Source organism: Leucopleurus acutus (genome assembly GCF_964270905.1).
Source record: "Leucopleurus acutus genome assembly, chromosome: 5".
Taxonomy (NCBI): domain Eukaryota; kingdom Metazoa; phylum Chordata; class Mammalia; order Artiodactyla; family Delphinidae; genus Leucopleurus; species Leucopleurus acutus.
In genome coordinates, this window is record NC_139147.1 from 78756364 (window position 1) to 78780112 (window position 23749).

The window sequence follows — 23749 nt, forward strand, 5'->3', positions numbered from 1 at the left end:
TATTTTTTAAATTATTAGTAGCAGTGTTTTTCATTACAAAAGTAGTTCAGCATTCCTAATTATACTGTGACAAGATAAAGTATGATTGACCTTAGCCCATCAACGGCAGCCACCATTCCCTACAAGTATCTGACTTTTTAGTTGATTCTGGGAAAAGACTAAATAAAGTCAAATGGACAACACAAGGCCAGAAAGATCTGGAGAGGAAAAGAGGAAAAGGTCTCTGAACCTGCCCAACGAATCACTGTCCTCCTCCCTGAAAACAATAGACAATCAATGAAGAAACCAGACACAGGCACAAAGATCATTTAACCAATTTAAACCGTGGTGATGGCTGTGTTGGGAGATGAAAAAAATCACAAAAGGCAGGAAGAGCAGTACAGTGAGAAGACAACTGGTCTGAGAGAGAGGTCCCGAGAAGTCAAGCTGTCCTGTGACCCTTAATAAGTGGTTGCCCTTAGATAGGTCGTTTAATCTCTGGGTTTCTTCAACCAGAAAATAAAACCAATAGTTCCTTCTTGCCTTCTTCCCTGGGTCTGTTTGAGGATCAAATGTGAGTGCAGGTGTGAAAGCAAACACAGGCATTGCTTTGGGGATCGGTGAACTCCAGTGGCACCCTGTGCCTGGGAAATCGTTTGGTCTCCTGTGCCTCAACGTTGCTTCGCTTCCCGGATGCCTTTCTTTTTATTTAAACATCTAGGATAGTTCTTTCTCCTGGGAAATCATTCTAAATTAAGCAGAGATGCCCTGCACAATTCCACTTACCCCACCAAGCCCAAGAAACAGAATTCTGAGTTTAACCATTGGGTTACAGTCTGAGAAGGGGCACACATGGAATCTGGGCACCGTAGCAAAAGATCATTTTAGCAAAAGTCAGGGCAGAATAATGCATTGGAGCCCTGTCTCTGCTACTGTAGAGCTGTGTTACTCTTCTTTTTCAAAAATTTTTATTGAAATATAGTTGATTTAGAATGTGTTAGTTTCAGGTGTACAGTAAAGTGATTTAGTTATACAATACATACATATACATATATATACATATGTATTCTTTCTTTACATTCTCTTCCATTATAGGTTATTACAAGATATTGAGTATAGTTCCCTGTGCTATACAGTAGGTCTTTTTTGTTTATCTCTTTTGTATGTGTTACTCTCCTGAGCTTTGATTTCCTCATCTGCAAATTGGAGTTCATGTTTCCTGCCTCAGACAATTGCTCTGAAGATTGAATTAAATGAAGAAGAGTAATTTTTAAACTATAAAGTGCTACAGGAATATTACTTACTATTTTTTATCAAAAAATAAGTGGGGAATGCTTTATACATTTTCATTTCTCTTTCCAGTTGTGGAATGTTACTCTGGCCCACTGGTAACTCTCCCTAACTTGGTGCTTCAATTCTAAAAAGATAATATAAACCTTTACATTGGTGTAGCCACTGACAGTTTAAAAGTAACTGTCTAATACTTTACAAAAACTACAAGATAACCAAGAAAAATACGAGGAAAAGTCCCTAAGAAAAATGCCATTTAGAGATCATCAAAATTATGTAAATTATACAAATATCATGGCAAATGCATGGAAAGCACTTATCGCAAGGTACAGTTTAAGTGCTCAGTAAATGTTATCTGTTAACATTATAACAATCTTTGACAGAAGACTGCATGGAGAAAAGCTGGAATGATATATACCAAAAATTAATAGTAGCTGTGCTTCTTTCAAGAGCAGTGGATTTCTAATGGATTAAAGACTGTATTAAAACAAATTCACTAATTTAAAAAAACAAAATGGAAAGCCCACTCAAGTTCACCTAGCTACACTGATAATAAGTAGCAGAGCCAGGAATCAAACCCAAGTCTTCTGATTCCAAATTCAGGACTCTTTCTATGACACCAGGCTGCTTCCTTGACCTCACTTTCATTCTACTGTCTTTATGTCCAACACAGATAATTAGTCGGATTTCACCAAAGTCTGAGGATAAAAACCTAGGTGGGTTTCAGGAGAGGTAGGCAATGAAACATGCTGAAAGTATTTGCCATGAAGATGAAGAGCAAGAGTTACTTGATCCCAGCCACTAGAGGCAAGTCCTCTCCTTCAGGAATAAGGGGGATGAGAAGAACAACCCTCACCACCACTTCACGCTAATGTGTGTGGAGGGAAGATCTCATCTCCTCCCGCCTCCTTAACCACCGCAGACAAAGACATCTCGAGTACATTTGACTGAAGAGCCACGTCATTGCCATCGTATCGCACTTTTCTGAGACTCCACAGAGTGTCAAGATGTTCTCCTTGGTACTGGCTTAATGGATCACTTCTAAAAGCGTATGCACTATTTATTGTAAAAGTCCTTTCCCAGAGGGCCAAGAAAGACAGTACGAGGAGGAGATAAACATCATCCTGTCTTTACAGCTATAAAGTTATAAAATTCCTAAATGGGCTGGGCTGGGCTGGAAGCCTGAGTCTCACTTGAAGTCTCCTTACGGTATTCTTTTTTTTGAATTTTGAATTTTGAAATTTTATTTTACTTATTTATTTTTTATATAGCAGGTTCTTATTAATTATCTAGTTTATAGATATTAGTGTATATGGTACACTTTAAGAATACCTTAGGGTATTCTTAATGGTTTCAGCTAACTGGGATCTCGCTGGAGCTGATAGCATCTCTCCAGTTCTCCTTTTGGTCTCTCTGTCCATCCTCCTTGTATTCGCTACCCAAGTGCCTTCAAACTCATTTTTCTAATCTGCTGAATGATATATCTGTCTAAATTTAGAACATGTCAAAGAATTTAATCTGTACTAGTTTGGGTGATATCCCTTGGAAAATGCTTTGACTGACTTAATGTTATTTCACGCCCTTAGCACCTATAGAAGGCAGGCCTATATAAATATGTCAGGATTACTGTCCCTTTTGAAAACTAATGAAGATGGATGGCATCTGTACACGTACGTAGAACCATCTATTCAATACCACTATGAGGAGGCACGATGGATACCTCAGACACATTTTTTTCCCCACAACTTTATACAACAAGTTCTGTAAAAAGTGAATGACAAGACTGTTGGGAGGATTAAGTGAGACTGCGTGCACAGTTTCTCCTCCAATGTTTGGCATATGGTGGTTTCTCAATAAGGTAGAGTTACCATGTCCTTCTTAACTTAGAATTGTGGCACAGACAGCCCATCAGTTTGCCAGGCCAAAGCCCAAGCATTACCCTGAACTCCTTCCTCCTAGATGATTAAACACAAAGATCCACAAAGCCCAGCTCTGTCAGTTATCAACTTATTGCTTCTCAGTTCCTAATGCACACTTCAGTATATGCTCTATGATAAACATCAGATTCTCTTAAGCACTTCTGCTTTCAAGTGTGCCCCCATGTTACGATTTTTCAGTAGAGAGCACTAGAGGGATACAGAGGAAGAAGAGGCCTTTTGGAACATCCAGCTTAGGCTGGGAGTCAGCAGGTTGATGCGAGAACAGCCAATGGCCTCTGCCCCAGCCAGAACACAGACCCTCTGCAACCTTGCAACCTCTGCTTGGCGTTCATCTTTCCTCAGCCACCTGTACAGACTTCATCCATTCACCAATGAAAAAGGTGACTTTTTCCTAAATTGGATAATAGTTTTTGAATTCTGGAAGAATATTTCCTCAAATTTTTTGTGCTATGACAATATTATAGCCCCAGACACGACTCACTTTTAAACTTAATCTGCATTGTTAACAATACTCTATTACTTTCTTAAGTTTAGACAATAAACAAAACAATAAATCAAACTCTGACCTCTAGTTTGCTTATTTCCACGGGATAATTGCTGCCACCGGGGCCAATTCCAAGCTACCAACCTGATATCACTGAACATCCAGGTGGTAGAAAGGGGCAGGAACACATTGTCATGTATTATTTCCACCACACAAATAGAATAGGCAAAAATAACCCCCAGAGCATACATAACAGCAAAGTGAAGTAAAATCATCAGAGGATGAGGCATTTTGAGTATATTACCTTTGTTTTAAATTTATTTGGGGTGAAAGGTAAAAACCCACCAAACCAAACAAATGAAGAGGAAATAGGCAGTCTACCTGAAAAAGAATTCAGAGTAATGATAGTAAAGATGACTCAAAATCTTGGAAATAGAATGGAGAAAATTCAAGAAATGTTTAACAAGGATCTAGAAGAACTGAAGAGCAAACAAACAATAATGAACAACACAATAAATGAAATTAAAAATTCTCTAGAAGGAATCAATAGCAGAATAACTGAGGCAGAAGAGCGGATAAATGACCTGGAAGACAAAATAGTGAAAATAACTATGGCAGAGCAGAATAAAGAAAAAAGAATGAAAAAAATTGAGGACAGTCTCAGAGACCTCTGGGACAACATTAAACGCACCAACATTCAAATTATAGGGGTCCCAGAAGAAGAAGAGAAAAAAAAGGGGACTGAGAATATATTTGAAGAGATTATAGTCCAAAAACTTCCTTAATATGGGAAAGGAAAGAGTCAATCAAGTCAAGGAAGTGTGGAGACTCCCATCCAGGCTAAATCCAAGAAGAACCATGCCAAGACACATATTAATCAAACTATCAAAAATTAAATACAAAGAAAAAATATTAGAAGCACAAAGGGAAAAACAACAAATAACATACAAGGGAATCCCCATAAGGTTAACAGCTGATTTTTCAGCAGGAACTCTACAAGCCAGAAGGGATGGCAGGACATATTTAAAGTGATGAAAGGGAAAAACCTAAAACCAAGATTACTCGACCCAGCAAGGATCCCATTCAGATTTGATGGAGAAATTAAAACCTTTACAGACAAGAGAAAGCTAAGAGAATTCACCACCACCAAACCAGCTTTACAACAAATGCTAAAGGAACTTCTCTAAGCAGGAAACACAAGAGAAGGAAAAGACCTATAATAACAAACCCAAAACAATTAAGAAAATGGAAATAGGAACATACATATCGATAACTACCTTAAATGAAAATGGATTAAATGCTCCAACCAAAAGACATAGACTGGCTGAATGGATACAAAAACAAGACCCATATATATGCTGTCTACAAGAGACCCACTTCAGACCTAGGGACATATACAGACTGAGAGTGAGGGGATGGAAAAAGATATTCCATGCAAATGGAAATCAAAAGAAATCTGCAGTAGCAATTCTCATATCAGACAAAATACACTTTAAAATGAAGACTATTATAAGAGACAAAGAAGGACAATACATAATGATCAAGGGATCAATATAAAAAGAAGATATAACAATTTTAAATATTTATGCACCCAACATAGGAGCACCTCAATACATAAGGCAAACGCTAACAGCCATAAAAGGGGGAATTGACAGTAACACAATAATAGTAGGGGACTTTGTAACACCTCACTTTCACCAATGGAAAGATCATCCAAAATGAAAATAAATAAGGAAATACAAGCTTTAAATGATACATTAAACAAGATGGACTTAATTGATATTTATAGGACATTCCATCCGAAAACAACAGAATACATTTTCTTCTCAAGTGCACATGGAACATTCTCCAGGATAGATCATATCTTGGGTCACACATCAAGGCTTGGTAAATTTAAGAAAATTGAAATTGTATCAAGTATCTTTTCCGACCACAATGCTATGAGACTAGATATCAATTACAGGAAAAAATCTGTAACAAATACAAACACATGGAGGCTAAACAATACACTACTAAATAACCAAGAGATCACTGAAGCAATCAAACAGGAAATCAAAAAATACCTAGAAACAAATGACAATGAAAACACGATGACCCAACGATGACCCAAAACCTATGGGATGCAGCAAAAGCATTTCTAAGAGGGAAGTTTATAGCAATACAATCCTACCTAAAGAAATAAGAAAAATCTCAAACAAACAACCTACCTTACACCTAGAGCGCTTACAGAAGGAAGAACAAAAAAACCCCCAGAGTTAGCAGAAGGAAAGAATTCATAAAGATCAGATCAGAAATAAATGAAAAAGAAATGAAGGAAACAATAGCAAAGATCAATAAATCTAAAAGATAGTTCTTTGAGAAGATAAACAAAATTGATAAACCATTAGCCAGACTCATCAAGAAATAAAGGGAGAAGACTCAAATCAATAAAATTAGAAATGAAAAAGAAGTAACAACTGACACTGCAGAAACACAAAGTATCATGAGAGATTACTGCAAGCAACTATATGCCAATAAAATGGACAACCTGGAAGAAATGGACAAATTCTTAGAAAAGCATAACCTTCTGAGACTGAACCAGGAAGAAATCAAAAATATAAACAGACTAGTCTCAAACACTGAAATTGAAACTGTGATTAAAAATCTTCCAACAAACAAAAGCCCAGGACCAGATGGCTTCACAGGCAAATTCTATCAAATATTCAGAGAAGAGCTAACACCTAACATTCTCAAACTCTTCCAAAATATAACAGAAGGAGGAACACTCCCAAACTTATTCTACAAGGCCACCATCACCCTGATACCAAAACCATACAAAGATGTCACAAAAAAAGAAAACTACAGGCCAATATCACTGATGAACATAGATGCAAAAATCCTCAACAAAATACTAGCAAACAGAATCCAACAGCACATTAAAAGAATCATACACCATGATCAAGTGGGGTTTATCCCAGGAATGCAAGTATTCTTCAATATACACAAATCAATCAATGTGATACACCATATTAATGAACTGAAGGAGAAAAACCATATGATCATCTCAATAGATGCAGAAAAAGCTTTCAACAAAATTCAACACCCATTTATGATAAAAACCCTCCAGAAAGTAGGCATAGAAGGAACTTACCTCAACATAATAAAGGCTATATATGACAAACCCACAGCCAACATCATTCTCAATGGTGAAAAACTGAAAGCATTTCCACTAAGATCAGGAATAAGACAAGGTTGCCCACTCTTACCACTATTATTCAACATAGTTTTGGAAGTTTTAGTTACAGTCATCAGAGAAGAAGAAGAAATAAAAGGAATCCAAATTGGAAAAGAGGAAATAAAACTGTCACTGTCTGCAGATTACATGATACTATACATGGAAAATCCTAAAGATGCTACCAGAAAACTAGTAGAGCTTATCAATGAATTTGGTAAAGTAGCAGGATACAAAATTAATGCACAGAAATCTCTAGCATTCCTATACACTAGTGATGAAAAATCTGATAGAGAAAGTAAGGAAACACTTCCATTTACCACTGCAACAAAAAGAATAAAATACCTAGGAATAAACCTACCTAAGGAGACAAAAGACCTGTATGCAGAAAACTATAGGAAACTGATAAAAGAAATTAAAGATGGTACAAACAGATCGAGAGATATACCATGTTCGTGGATTGGAAAAATCAACATTGTGAAAGTGACTATACTACCCAAAGCAATCTACAGATTCAATGCAATCCCTATCAAACTACCAATGGCATTTTTCACAGAACTAGAAGAAAAAATTTCACAATTTGTATGGAAACAAAAAAGACCCAAAATAGCCAAAGCAATCTTGAGGAAGAAAAATGGAGCTGGAGAAATCAGGCTCCCGGACTTCAGACTATACTACAAAGCTACAGTAATCAAGACAGTATGGTACTGGCACAAAAACAGAAATATAGATCAATGGAACAGGTTAAAAAGCCCAGAGATAAACCCATGAACATACAGTCACATTATCTTTGATAAAGGAGGCAAAACTATACAATGGAGAAAAGACAGCCTCTTCAAAAAGTGGTGCTGGGAAAACTGGAGAGCTACCTGTAAAAGAATGAAATTAGAACACTCCCTAACACCATACACAAAAATAAACTCAAAATGGATTAAAGACCTAAATGTAAGGCCAGACACTATCAAACTCCTAGAGGAAAACATAGGCAGAACGCTCAATGACATAAATCACAGCAAGATCCTTTTTGCCCCACCTCCTAGAGAAATGGAAATCAAAACAAAAATAAATGGGACCTAATGAAACTTAAAAGCTTTTGCACAGCAAAGGAAACCACAAACAAGACAAAAAGACAACCCTTAGAATGGCAGAAAATTTTTGCAAATGAAGCAACTTACAAAGGATTAATCTCCAAAATTTACAAACAGCTCGTCCAGCTCAATATCAAAAACACACAAAAAATAATTCAAAAATGGGTAGAAGACCTAAATAGATGTTTCTCCAAAGAAGATGTACATATTGCCAACAAACACATGAAAGGATGCTCAACATCACTAACCATTAGAGAAATGCAAATCAAAACTACAGTGAGGTATCACCTCACACCAGTCAGAATGGCCATCATCAAAAAATCTACAAACAATAAATGCTGGGGAGCGTGTGGAGAAAAGGGAACCCTCTTGCACTGTTGGTGTGAATGTAAATTGATATAGCCACTATGGAGAACAGTATGGAGGTTCCTTAGAAAACTAAAAATAGGGCTTCCCTGGTGGCGCAGTGGTTGAGAGTCCTCCTGCCGATGCAGGGGACGTGGGTTCGTGTCCTGGTCCAGGAAGATCCCACATGCCACAGGGAGGCTGGGCCTGTGAGCCATGGCTGCTGAGCCTGCACTTCCGGAGCCTGTGCTCCGCAATGGGAGGGGCCACAACAGTGAGAGGCCCGCATACCACAAACAAACAAACCAAAAAAAACTAAAAATAGAACTACCATACGACCCAGCAATCCCACTACTGGGCATATACCCTGAGAAAACCATAATTCAAAAAGAGTCATGTACCACAATGTTCATTGCAGCTCTATTTACAATATCCAGGATGTGAAAGCAACCTAAGTGTCCATTGACAGATGAATGGATAAAGAAGATGTGGCACATATATACAATGGAATATTACTCAGCCATAAAAAGAAATGAAATTGGGTTATTTTGTAGTGAGGTGGATGGACCTAGAATCTGTCATACAGAGTGAAGTAAGTCATAAAGAGAAAAACAAATACCATATGCTAACACATATATATGGAATCTAAAAGAAAAAAAAAGGTTCTGAAGAACCTAGGGGCAGGACAGGAATAAAGATACAGATTTAGAGAATGGACTTGAGGACACAGGTAGGGGGAAGGGTAAGCTGAGACGAAGTGAGAGAGTGGCATGGACATATATACACTACCAAATGTAAAATAGATAGCCAGTGGGAAGCAGCTGCATGGCACAGGGAGATCAGCTCAGTGCTTTGTGTCCACCTAGGGGGGTGGGATAGGGAGGGAGGGAGGGAGACACAAGAGGGAGGGGATATGGGGATACATGTATACATATAGCTGATTCACTTTGTTATACAGCGGAAACTAACACACCATTGTAAAGCACTTATACTCCAATAAAGATGTTAAAAATAATAATAATAAATAAAATAAAATACAAAAAAAAATTATTATGGGGGTGAAACTAATTTTATTTAATTTTACATATAATAATAACTTGTAAAACTATTTAATTTAAATTTAAGAATTAACAACTGACTGTCAAAATTCCTGAAATCCTACCATTCACCTCTTATGAGCACGTGTGAACCAGCTCCAGCGTGCCACTGGATCAGACCTTCATGGATATTGCATAAGTATCTAATGTGTCACCTAAACTCCCACCCATTTATTGATCCTCCACATTTCAAACATGTACGGGCCACAAACCCTGATCCACAATTTCAAATTCAACAAAGCTCTGAAAATTGCAGCCGTGGTGCAAGCTCACTTTGCAGTAAAACCAGATCTGAACCAGATGACGATTTATTCTATTTTTAATATCACATGTTTCCCTGAAAAGATATTAATATGTTTGATTAGGGTGGGTTGTCCCAGACCTCCACTTGGGGCATAAAATAAACAACATATGCATTGTTTTACATTTCCAAAATATGAAAAATTCTCAGCTGATTCAAGAGTTTTGGATAAGGGATTGTGGACTTTCAGTGATCTTCGTAAAATATAAATACAGAGCCTCACCCATCAGAGCCTCCGTATCACCTAAGGGATAGAATCGAAGTTCTTAAACATGATACACAAGGCCCATAAGTCCTTTCCAAGTTTCCTCTCAACAGCTCCCACCTTGCCCTCCTATATCAAACTACTTCTAGGAGTCTGACAAACCATGACTAAAGATGGAGCTGGGCTTATTAGTTACCCCTCATCTACACTGTATATACTTGGGGAAAGAATCAGAACCCAGCTAACGCAGGAGTGTGGTGGTCCATCTTTCTTGCTCTATCACTTATGGGATCTTCATCTGGCCACTTCATTTTCCCTAGTCTCCACCTCTCACCTATAAAATGGGGATCATACAACTAACAAGGATGTAGGGAAGGTAAAGCAAGTTCATGGACATGAAGATACTTTTACATGTGCTATATACTACATTAAAAGGTTTTTTACTATTCATCATTCTGAAACTGGAATACTGGTTTGAAAGCAGATATTCTTTAAACCACTGATGAGTAGCCAGGGATTTCTCATCTCCCCAGAAGGAGCTGAAAGTTGATGCACATGAAGCCCAGCCTTTTCTGTCACATACAAAAAAAGTGTTATGCTTGAAAAGAGTCTTGTGTGGTTGGTAAGGCTGGGGAAATAGGTCTATGTTACAGCCCCTGTAACTCTCAGGAATGGATGGGTCTTATTCCATTAGAAAAAGGAGGAAAGGGGACAAGAGCAGCCCAGGTTCTCACCTTTCTGGGCCTGTGTGTTTATACATTTGTTTTGTTTAGTCTTGCTGTTGTTATTTTGGAGGTTTTGTTTTTTGTTTGATTGGTTTTGCTGTTGCTGTTTTTTGCTGCACTACAAATAAACAGAGGACTTAAGTCTGAAAGGTCATTCAAAACCTATGCATGCCCCTCCTTTGACAAACAGCTTCCTATCTTCTGCTTGAACAGTCACAGTGAATGGGAGCCCATTCATTTAGTCCAGATGCCTGAACATTTTCTTTACAACTGGTACCTCCTCCTTCCATTACATGAAGGCAGTCTGAACCAGCTACAAAGAGTAACAGGAAAAGAAAAGAAACTGGCAATGTCTTACACTGGTAAAAATGACTGGAATCAGATCTTTTCTTGAAAGTAGATTTTGATGGAGGGTTGTGGGAGAAGTAAAAGAATTTTGAGAGAGAAGAATGACCAAAAAAGAACACAAAATCACTACCATTTAAAAAGGAGAAATGGGTTCCAATGTGCAAAGGAAGAAAGTCTGATAGCAAATAAGCAAATATGATTGCTTGAAATTCTACATGCATAGGATACATGCCTCATTATTGTCCTTAATATAAATGGGTACCACAAAAGAGAAATAGAAAACTAGTTGCCAGAGATTTCTTACCAACTTTCTGAACGTCCTATTAGGTTCAGAGGTAAGTACAAGGCTTGCGTCTTTGGGGCAAAGCTGTTCATATTTACCTGAAAACTGCTGGTGTTAGCAATCATCCTAGCTGATGTTAAATCAAGCACACAATTATAGTGCTAAACCTCAATGCAGATCACACAATCAGATTTATCTTCCAAAAATTGATACCTACAGGCCACTGCAATCACTGAGCAGAAACATTCAAACAAACAAAAAAACACGTCAGACTTCTGTACAAATAAAACCAAACAAAATATGCACCCTTAAAGAAATTACTGATTCTATTATTTGAGAATTCAAAAGTAGCCACCACTGGATTTGAAAGACCATGTTTGTGCATTCTTTCTTATAAATGAGATACATTGTAGAAATGAAACGAGATATATTGTAGAAAAAAAGTGAGATACATTGTAGAAACAAAATAGGTAAGTGTTTACTTCTGACGTGACCTTCAGAATTTATGTAGACATCTTGCTTAATCAAGGCAGGCTTTTCTTTCTTTCTTTTTTTTTTTTTTTTTTTTTTTTTTTTGCGGTACGCGGGCCCCCCACCGCCGCAGCCTCTTGCGTTGCAGAGCACAGGCTCCAGACGCGCAGGCTCAGCGGCCATGGCTCACGGGCCCAGCCGCTCCACGGCATGTGGGATCTTCCCACACCGGGGCACGAGCCCGTGCCCCCCGCATCGGCAGGCAGACCCCCAACCACTGCGCCACCAGGGAAGCCCAAGGCAGCCTTTTCATTTGCACAAATCATATTTTACTCTGCAGATGGGAGGTGGAGAGTAGAGAATAAAATGTAAGTTGGTGAAAGTGAATAAATTAGAAGACTTTTCATTAAAGGTAACCCAGAGATGATAGAGATAGAGATGGACAAGATAGAAATAAAGGTAGAGGCTACCAATAACAACATCAAAAAGTATTGCCTTTTACCAATAGTTAGTACTTGAGAAGAGAGGAAGGACACTGATGTCCACTGAAAATCCACTATGTGCTAGGGACTTTGCTAAGAATTTTACAATGTTACCTTGTTTAGTCTTCATAACAACTTGTCAGGTATATATCATTATCTGCAATTCATAGATGAAGACACAAATGCTCAGATCTTGTCAGCTTGGTTTTCAAAAATTCATTTTAATTCAAGTTTTGGAACCCATTTGAAACAAAAATATGCTATGGTGGTCAGAAAGATGGACTCACAGGTTATTTGGTTTCTGCATTCCTTTGATTGAGGGATTTGTTCTGCTCGACTGGAAGGTTAAACATCCCAGTGTTGTCCTCCTAAAATTTATTCAAAGAAGATGTCTCTCCCAGAAGGGAAAGATAAAATGATTCTTCACTCAGGTGTAGAAATGACTGAGCTTTTCGGCTGGAACCTTTGGTGACTGTATTACCAAGAAAACTTACTGAACCAATTAAGTATCTCAAATGGAGTTCTAATTGCATTCTCCATTTAATATCATGGATTCTGCAGAAGAAAAGAGATGCCTCTTACCCTTATTATGTGTCTATTTTACTTATTACTATAAGGACTATGGCATTCCTAATATTCAGCTGGTGGGTGAAAAAAAGGTCACACAGACACTAGAGTGTCAGGGTAGGACAGAAAGTTAACCATCTTCATTGTGTCTGGCAATGAAAATCCCTGTAGCTAAAATAAGCCTTGAGGGTGAATGGAGCAGTCATTAAAATGACAAGCACTTAAGTGTTAGATTTGGTTTTTATCTTAACTCTGGACAGGTGGCCTTTCTTTTGAGGGCTTTTTATTTGCTTGTTTTGTTTTTTTTTAATTTTTATTTTATATTGGAGTATAGTTGATTAACAATGTTGTGTTAATTTCAGGTGTAGAGCAAAGGGATTCAGTTATACATGTACATGTATCTATTCTTTTTCAAATTCTTTTCCCATTTAGGTTATTACAGAATATTGAGCAGAGTTTCCTGTGCTATACAGTAGGTCCTTGTTGGTTATCAATTTTAAATATAGCAGTGTGTACATGTCAATCCCAAACTCCCAACCTATCCCTCCCCCACTCCAAGGTGGCCTGTCTTTATCCTGCATGATTTCCCTAGTTTTGTTGCTCATGTTATTGTACCCAATTTACTTAATGATAAAATTCACACTGTATATGTTGACCTCATTCATCCTCTTTCCCAACCTTCCTTTCCACTGTACCCAGAGTGGGATAGTTAGTAACCTGATGTGGTTGGAGGGAGAGTGCTTACAAGAAACAGAGATTGGAACCAGAGAGATCAGTGAGGAGGCTAATACAATGGTCCCTGAGAGCCCTGATGAGGGCCTGACCTAAGGTAGTCACAGTGATGGTTGAGTGAAGCAACTAGCCTGGAAAACAGTGGTAGAAGTCAAACCTGGTCATACCATCAGCCATGGGGCACCATGAAACTTTACTCTCCTGCTCGATATGTCAATCAATTATCTCACTGTAACCAGGAGAAATTCTTCCACTGGGCCATCTCCTATTCTATTATGGTGTTGTCAAGGAAAAGGCTAGATTTCCACTGCCCTTCACTTAGTCATAACTACTCACTCTGTCGAGAGCCAGAAGCCTTGAATTTTCTCTCCAGAAGTCTTGGCAATGTGGCCTTTCAAGTCTTCCGTGGCAGGCTCAATGGCCCCTGGCTGAGTAGGAGAAAGAGAATACCTAGTTTAGAGAAGACTGAGTCCTCTTCATGCTTATGATTAATTACTATATCCCAGCAATTCCTCCAAAAAGTTGACCAGGAAAGATAATTCTTGGAGTTGCCTGTTTGTTGTAGGCACTACCTGCTGGAGAGCTTAGTCTTAAACTCTGGTATTTACTAAGTTGCTCTCCTTGGATGGGACAAAAGTGATCCAAGTCCTGTGAGATTTCTATAATCTTACTCACATTTTCTCATAGAAATGAAGATAGCTATTTTCAGAGCACCAGTTTTTCTAATAAACAAATGTGTATCAGGAAGTTCGATGCATTTAGCAATACATACATTTTTAAAATCTAACCTTTCTCTCTTCAAAGAGTACATGGTCATAAAACACAAAGGAGGAAAGCTTCTTCCAGTATTCTGACTATAGTTTTATCTGGCTCTGGGAAATGAATTTTTTGTCTCCTTACCTCTCTTTTTTTACCTTTATCCAAAAAGGAATTCCTACTATGAGCCTGCCTCTAGCTTAAAAATGGATTAACCCTGTCTTAATAATAAATTCATAGACCCTCTAGCTCAGTGATTCTTAAACTTCAGCACACATCAGGATCACCTGAAATGTGTCTTAAAACAGATTTCTGGGCACTGTCCCCAGAGTTTCTGATTCAGTGGTTCTGGGGTGGGCCTGAGAATTTACATTTCTAACAAGTTCCTGGGTGATGCTATTGGTGTGGGACTCTACTATAAGAACCATTGTTCTCTAGGCAGTTACTCTCAGCCTTGGTTACCCATCAGAATCACTGGCGGAGCTTTTGAAAATCCTAATGCCAGGGCTGTGCACCAGGCCAATTCTATCAGATACTCAGTGGACTGGATTCACCTAACAGTACATCAGGATTTTTTAAAGCATCCCAGATAACTCCAATGTATAGCCAAAGTTGAGAACCACTACAGCCAGGGTCTTATCTATTAGAAGCCATCCCATTTTGTAAGTGTGAAAACAGGGGTCTGTGTAGGGAAGTATATAACTTGTCAAGTTCACTCGGCCAAGAAGTGACAGAGCCAAGACAGGAAACCCAGACATTCCACTTCCAGGCCTATCTCATGCCCAACCCTGGGACTAGTACGTTACAAGTTCTCATATAGTCTCTATATAATAGGGCTTTATGCTAGACACCTAATCTTCCATAAACATTAACATTCCTAATCCTCCTAGCTTGAGATCTTTCTCTCCCAGAAGGAAATGGGGATACTAGCCTAGCTAGGACCCATTCAAATATCTTCTCCCAGAGGTGAGGTGATTGTAGGATTTTGGTTTGCTTGTTTTCTCAAACTAGGATAAAAGGCTTTGAAAGACTATAACTACAGAGTCCATCAGTTAAGAAAAATCTTAGATGAGTCCACATGTAAAATACAGGAAAAGAATGGAGCTGCTTCAGATGAAGTGGTAGTAAATGGTACAGAACTTCAAGTACTTATCTGTCCCCGTCCCTTCCACTCATTCCACACAGCACAAGTCATCCAGGAAATGGATAGGACAACTACAGAGAATTGAGTGACCTGTGTTCATATTCCAGATATGTCATGAATAAATTCTGTGACCTACAGATAATTATTTAACTTTCCTTGGCTTCCATTTCTTTATCTATAAGACAACTGAGTAGACTGAACCAAAGCTTTCTGAGCCAAGCTGATGATCAAAACCTCCTGGAAATCTTTAAGAAAATATGACCATAGCCTTTTACACTGAGAGATTCTAATTTTCAATTTTAACAAGTTTCCTGTTGGATTGGACAGTCAGCCAGGGGACTGAATGATTTCCAACTCTTTTGTCATCCTCTGCTGCTGGTTAAAGGATTGTCAGAAAGCTAGTATGGTACCCCGTGCTTGCTGAAACCTGTGTGTCACAAAATCAGTAAGTTCTGGGACACTAGTCAAATATGCCTTGAGCTCCCACTGACACAGGAGATTGTGTCAACATCACTGGTTTCCAGTAATCCAGCTGGTAGGACTGGACTACCCTGCAGGGAAATTTCCTGATTCTGTGACAATTCTCCCATCATCCATCATCCTTGGCTCCCCGTGATACAGCCTGACTCTACTAGGCCCACTGGTCAAAGTTCTCTAAAAAATGATGCTTTCTTTGATGACTCATCATGGCTATTTTTCCTGTCTCTTTTCGTGTATTCACATAATTTCTGCCTCAAGCTAATATAACTTGGTAGTGAAACTAATACTTTTCAGAAGAAAAACATTATAAGTGGAATTGGAGAATAATGAAATAATCCTAAAATAAGCATTTTGTTGGATGCTTTTATGCCAGACACTTTGCCAAAAACATGTAAAGATGAATAAAAGAATGTAGAATTTTTCAAAACCTTACTTGTCTTCCCTATGGAAGGCAATTGGCAAAAGCTATCAAAATGATCTAATCTTCGATCCACACATTCCATTTCTGTGAAGTTATACTATAGATACTCTTGCATATGTACAAAATGACATATGTATAAAGTGTCCTTTGCAGCCTAGTTTGTGGATAGCAAAAACTTGGAAACCATGCAAATATCTATCAATAGTAGAGTTGTTAGATATATTATGGGACATATCCATGCAATGAAATATGATAAATATGTAAAAAATGAAGAAACATGTACTAATCTTTGATTTCAAAATACGTTATTAAGTGAAAGGAAAAAAATGTTCAGAAGAACGGGTAAATATGGCAACTTTTTGTGTGAAAAGGAGGAGAATGGGTAAGAATAAGTATTTGTGTTTGTACAGGCCTAAAGTCACTCTAGAAGGATACATAGAAAATGTTAACAGCGGTTCCCTAAGGGTAGGGAAGGAACTTGGTGGATGGAGCCAGTGGATGGGTGTTGTTTGGCTATACACATTTTCAAAAGTTAAACACTAAAAATGAAGTGTATTCCTTATAGAACAGTTTGGAAGTCTCTGGAGTTCTGTCCGTGTCCTCACTGCCTGAATTCTTACCTTCAGTAGAAATATCAGTTATGCCTCTATGGAACAGTTATGCATCGTATCCTGATAGAGTATTTTACTCTCCTCCATTTGTTATTATTGGTTACTATGATAAATTAACTTCAGCCTTTTAGTGTCAAAAATGAAATAAAGTGTGTGAACACTTTGACTTGTGTCCGGGACAAGGTTTTAAATCTCAGCCTTTCTGCTGGCTCTGAGACTCATGTTAAGTCACCTTGTCATTCCATGCATCGGTGTAAGCATTTGTTAGACGGATAAGATATCATTAACTGTAACAGCTGTTAGGAAATGGTGAAAACATTTGGTAAGAATAAAAGACTTCATTATCATTCTTCTTGTTAACATTAAATAGAAGGGAAATCATTGTACCAGGATTGGGGGATCAAATGGTTACTGAACAATTAGCTCTGAGACTCCTTGCACTCTAAGACTAATACGAAAGTATAATGGAATGATATGTACTCATCACTCGACCAGAGAAAGCCTGGCAGAGAGTACAAATACATTTCTAATCCTAAATTTTAAGAAAAAATCATTAGGGGGATCCTTACTTATAAGTCACTACATAGCTTAATGGTCAATATTTTCTCTAATAGTCTAGCACTAAATATTTTCAATCAAAACAAACGTACTGAGGAAAGTTCAAAGACATATGTATTTGTCTCCTTGTGTTTCCTCGAGCTAGAATAGCCCAGGGCCAGGAGCCACACAAACAATATTCATGTCTGTTACTAATATTTTCCCATGTACTGGACCCCTTAGCTAGACAGTGAGAGGATGGGACAAGATAGAAGGGAATGCTCCTAGGGACTTAGACACAATCAGCTCTCCCTTGAGGGTGTCGTCATACCAAGAGTTTACTTTGTGGTATATTCATAAGGTAAGAAAACCAGCTGTGAATTGGATGTGATTTGTAAAGCCCAGACAAATTTGTCTCTCCCTGAAAATGAAGGAAATGCTTCTTATTTCATGATTGTTAAGTGTCTGCCCTCAGATAGAAACATCAACCTTATTACCATCTTCAAAGGATTTCAGCGTAAGGAGGGGATTCAAGAAACATTTTGCCCAGTGAGATATATAATTTCTAAATCACAAAGAAGCTCATACAGACAATAACAATACAACTAATATATTTAGTTGTTCCCAGTACAAGAGCAAGACATGGGGAAGCGCGTCGTAAGAGAAGAGGGAAAAGGAGAGAGTATGAAAGTCAAATTAGTGTCATAAAGGCAACAACATCTTGCCACACAATGGGAAGTCCCAAACCTGCTTATTAAAATCTTGTTGCTCACAATAGAATACAGGCTATAAAAAGGCCATGGGGAACCATTAATTAAATATTAAAAGATCAAAGAGTTTTAGTCCCATTAGTTTGTATATAATTTACATTCTCAAGTATAAATTTAGAGATAATTCCCCATCTCTAATCGCTTTCAACTTTCTGATAAGGTATCTGCAAATACAGAGTCCTACAGGGAGTTTAAATATATCTTTCCCCATGCGGATCAAGTGTTGTTCCTTTCATAAGAAGTTGCTTTTGAATATCACTCTCCACGACTAAAGTGATTATCATAATATACCTCAAGTTATTAGCCTTGAGGGGTACTTTTGTTGAGAGAAGACAGTAGGCCATTTTTAGATATGTCTAAGCAATAATAGCAGATGAACAAAAATACGAGGAAAAGGTTATCCACGCACACTGATAGCAAGTGGTTCAGACCTTCATTACTGTGACTCCTCATTCATTGTCCAAGGCCAGAGGCAGTGGCTGGGTGGTAGAAAGTTCCAGGAGTCTTCGGTTCCTGGCCTGCTATGACCCCTAAGTTGCTGGTTGCCTTTGGACAAGTCACATCTTCTTTATGTGTCTCAGGGGTGGGGTTGGATATTTTATGAGGCCCCTCCTGGCTCTGAGAAAGAATGCTAAGCTGTATCAGAATGGCAAATTTGCAGTAAATAAATAATTGGCTGGAAGCCTGAGGGAAGAAAGCAACAACCCAGAGTGACCCATAAAAGAACACAAGAGGTTGAACGGACCAGACTGGCTTGTTTTACGACCAGGTATTCAGAGATGTGATCTAATGCATGATATTATGATGCTAAAAATGCCTTGTTTGTCATAAATTGATCTATACTTTCATATCAGTCACATCTTTGCATATCCAGCTTGAAACTCATATACTGATCCATCCTCTTTCTTATTATAGCATTGGGTGTCCACTCCTGGCAGCTGAGTAACTGAGTGCCATCCTGCCTCAGCAAGCCAAGGAATAACTTTCCTTTCCAGATATGAACAAGAACCAACTTAAATATCCAGCAAAACTTAAACAGATTGTACTACATCCCCATAGTGGGATATTATAGAGTGTTAAAAATGATGTTATGAAACTACAGTTATTGACATAATAAATATTTGGCATGTAATTCTATTCCTTTGCACAATAAAATGTACATGTAAGAAAAAGTAAGGTTATTCACCAAAATGTATAAAAGCACATTCATATATTTTGGTTAACTTTGAACTGTGGAATTATGGTGACTTTTATCTTGCTTGCCCACATTTTCCAATTTTTTTCAATAAACCACCCCCTGTGAAATTATTTTAGAACCCTGTAATAAAATAAAATGCATGGCCAAGGAATTTCTCCACTCAGTCACTTACTGCTTTTCTGAATTTGCAAGATATATCCTTAAAATTCTTACACTGTAATAAATTGATTTATTTTAAATCACTGCATGGGATCACAGAACTATGAATGGGAATTGGGGAACATTTGTTCTAACCCTAGCTTTGCTACTTACTAACCTCTTGGGCAAGTCAGTGCCCACTAACTGTTAAGACCTTGGGTGAGCCACTGCCCCTCTCTGGACCTTAGTTGCCTCTAAAAATTAGAGAATTGACTAGCAACTTGGTGTTCAAAGTGTGGTAGGTGGACAGAAAGCATGAGCATTGCCAGAGAGTTTATATAAATGCAGAATCTAAGGCCTCATCCCAGACCCACTGAATCAAACCAGTATTTTAACAAGCTCTCCAGGTGATCCATTTGCACGATAAAGACTGAGAAGCATTGGACCATATCATCCTTAGATCTCATTTCAGCTCTAAGAAGCAATTCATAGATCTGAGTCATTCAGAGCCCTGGCCTGATTTAATTATCCCTTGAGAAAATCAGTTAGCTTCCTTCATTTGAACCTCTTTCCTGCTACAGACCCTATAGGTCTACATTTGTATCTCACCTTAGGGGTCATGGTGAGGTCATGGGCATCTTAATATCATTCCTATTACCAATAACAGGAATGTGAATGCCAAGTCAGCAAAAAAGAGAAAGAAAGCATTTAGAATAGCAAGAGATGCTGTTTATGAAATGTTAATAGATGTGTCTTACACTGTACTAAGAACTCTTTAAAAATTAGCTTAAACTCCCATATAAAACTGACATTTTATCCATACTTTGAAGATGAGAAAATTTATATATATGTATATATATATATATATATATATATATATATATATATATACACACACACACACACACACATATACATACATACAATGTCTCCTCCCATTTCCTCAGCTACCACCACAACAGCAGATTTGTGGTTTACAAGGTAGTAAAACTGGATCATTATTTATTCAAAATAATATTTATCATTGTTTCAGTTGAACCAACAATTGTATTTTCATTATCCTCATATGCATTAAAGCATGTTCATTATACTCACATGCTAAAAAAGAAAAACACCTCTTCATATTTTGTCTCTTGGTCTGAAGGAAAGTTAATTCTGACTGGGAATGTAGCCTTTACAGATACCTCCTAAAGAGTCCTCAGGTCTACTTCAGACTCACTGATAAGATTAGAAGAAGGTTTTCCTTTCCCAAGCTCTTGAGAACTTAAAGTTACTTTCTATACACCTATTGGAGAAGATGTTCTTTACATGAATCATAGTCAATCACTGAAAATCTTTACTAGGGGGCCATACGTTCAATTGTACATTATGGCAGAAAGAGCACCGGACTTAGAGACAGAAGGTACAGAGTCTAGCTACAGCTCTTACACTAATATTACGTGACTTAGGTCACTTCACTCCTCTGAAACTTCAATATGTTTACCACTAAAACAAGAGTGATAAGCCCTTTCCTGCCTACCTCACAGTGCTTCTCCAGGGCACTGCATTTTATAAGCTACATAGAGCCACACACATAAAAGCATCATGTAAATAAATAAATAATAATAATAAATAATAATAATAAAATATAAATAAATAATAATAAATAATAAAATAATAAAAATAATAATAAATAATAATAATAAATAATAAATAAATAAACAAACAAAAGCTCTGTTGTAGCTTTAGACTGTGTCAGTTTAGCTAAGCTAGAACTACATTTTCTAGAATTTCCTTTCCTGTCTGCTTCTAAACTAGTGTTGGCCACAAGAGACGTTTGTGTCAGATTTGAAAGGCAGAAGTGATTCCTTATTGAAGATGAGGGCAGGACAATCAGGCCCAAGTGCAGCTCATGTTCACAGCTGCCAACCTCCTATTTACTTGATGGCATGGGAGGGGGTGGGGAAGCCCCTGGACCTACAGCTCCTTTTGCTACAGTCAGACCTCCTCCCTCAGATCCTCCTTCCCTGAACTGGGTAAGTGTGCAGCTCACTCGGTGGAGAAGAGCACTGGCTTCTCCTGAAAGTGACTCACATCTTCAAGTTCAAACTTGGTGGGAGACAAACACAGGTTCCATTTTTCCATGGTGGGAGCCGCTCGGTCAAAAGGAATTCCAGTTTGTCCATCCAGGTTGAGGTTATTCCCTATTTCCTATTCCTACTTCACAACAGCCAATTGGTTGATCTACAGCAACTTCAGACCCATCATCAGATGCAAAGACAACAGCTTTGCATAGACTTCTCAGGCAGCTCTCTTTAATTGAACCAGTTTCCAATGATAAAGCCCTTATTCTATATCATTCATCACTGTTCTTCTCTCGTCAAATCCTGTTCATCTCTCATCATCACTATCAAAGAAAAGGACACTTTAAGGGATGCTTTGATTTCTTTCCCAGCTATATCTTAAGCTTAACTTTGCATATTCAATAAAGTTCTTATACTTTAGAAAATAAACCATTTGCTTTCCCTATGCAAAAACACACACATAGTATAGAACATGCCAAAGCACTCTGCACGTATGAGTCACTGAATACAGGTAATATAGGTATATATCTTCAAACACACACACACACACACACACACACACATATATTGAGTCTCTTTAGCTACAACTTTATCTTAACCAAAGATATATTTTAAAGGCTAACAAATCAGGGTTTGTTAGTTAAAGCATTATAAACAGTCTCAAACTCTTGGCCATCACTTGTTTAGCAGTCGAGTTGAAAAAAGTTTTTTTTCAACAAAGAGATGTTCCATGTACACTTGAAGAATCTCTCTGCTGCCACAGAGCACAATCTGCAATGTTGCCCCCAGTTGATGATAGCCTACAAGCTCACTGCTTTGATGCACAGGGAAGAAGCTCAGCTCCAAACTGCAGCTATAGGATTGGAATAAAGTGTTTGTCCCCGTAGTGTTATACCAGCATGCCCATGTAGACCCTTGAGGTTTAGCCCATGCTCAGCAACCCTTTCCACTCCATCACCCATGTCTTTTCCAGACTTACAACAAATACTCCCTCTGGGCTCCCAGCCTTATATTCTAGCCAGTCTGGTTCTCTCTCCATAGAGCATTAATTTATTGAGGTCAGGTCTAGCATGAACACAGGACTCAGGAGCCAAAGACTCATGGAGGCTGGAGGACCTGCTTCTCCTTGATACTATCTGGTAGTCAAAAATAGACCCTTAACTTCTCCGAAATTCAGATCTTCCGCCTATAAAATGGAGATAAGGATGACTACTTCACAGTTATCGTGACTATTACACAAGATAAAGAACATGAAAACAGTTGGTAAAACATGTGGTATATGGAAGGATATTAGGATGTTTTTAAGGAGAAGTTTTATGTAGTATTTAAATTCATGATTTTATTATTTTACCCGTGTAATGAAGTACTTCCGTGAGATATAAGGCTGGTGATAGGGACTGGGGTAGAGTGCTGATTCGGTCACACTTGGAGGCCTTGAAGCCTGCCTTGGCCCTGAGACAGTGCCTGGGTCACCCTCCTCCGTGGACAGCTGATCAGTCTCAGAGGTTTGGTCATCTCCCTCTTGCTTCGGAGACACAGGCTGCAATCCTTCAAAACTCCCAATGGTTGACATTTCTTCAGCCTAAAACAAAGGAAGAAACAATCTTCTCAGAAAAAAAAAAAAAGTCGCCTGTGTCCTAGCTATGGCAAAACAGTGTATGATGAGCAAATGATACTCCTGAAACTGACAAACCCACCACACATTAACTAAGCAGAGGCACTGATGGATGCAGTTCAATAACACAGACTCTACAGTCCTCTGTGGACGTTTACCAGGGGAAAGAAGCAGAGACCCTCTGGACAGAGAAAAGGAAGCTGCAAGTATTTCCATTTTCCCCGTCTTTATTCCCAGGGACAGGAAGCTGAACAAGGGTACAGCAGTATGAGATCATTATCAGACAATTTCTCTTCAAGTTTTCATAGCGTTTTAGCTTGAAAACCTACTAGCCTGCAAGCTTATTTAAGAGTTAAAAGCAATGATATTGCACCTTCCTGTGTACTTCTTGGGTAGTAATAGGGCACGAAAGCACTTAGAACTGAGCATATTTTTAACCGCAAGATTGCAATTCTAAAAATGTATCTT

The 23749-nt window shown here is 38.2% G+C and overlaps 1 protein-coding gene across 1 annotated transcript in view; it reads right to left on the reverse strand.

The window, feature by feature from the left end:
• The window catches only part of TPRG1 (tumor protein p63 regulated 1), a gene marked incomplete at its 3' end in the record, with an annotated part of 111734 nt that extends 88244 nt beyond the window's left edge, over nt 1-23490 (reverse strand). Inside the window, exons 1-2 of the mRNA XM_082839503.1 lie at nt 23018-23490; nt 13885-13976 (exon numbers count right to left, since the gene is read on the reverse strand). Coding sequence (XP_082695629.1) covers nt 13885-13976; nt 23018-23239 — 314 coding nt within the window. The 5' untranslated portion in view covers nt 23240-23490. The remainder of the gene's footprint in view (nt 1-13884; nt 13977-23017) is intronic.
• Nucleotides 23491-23749: the final 259 nt, after the last annotated feature.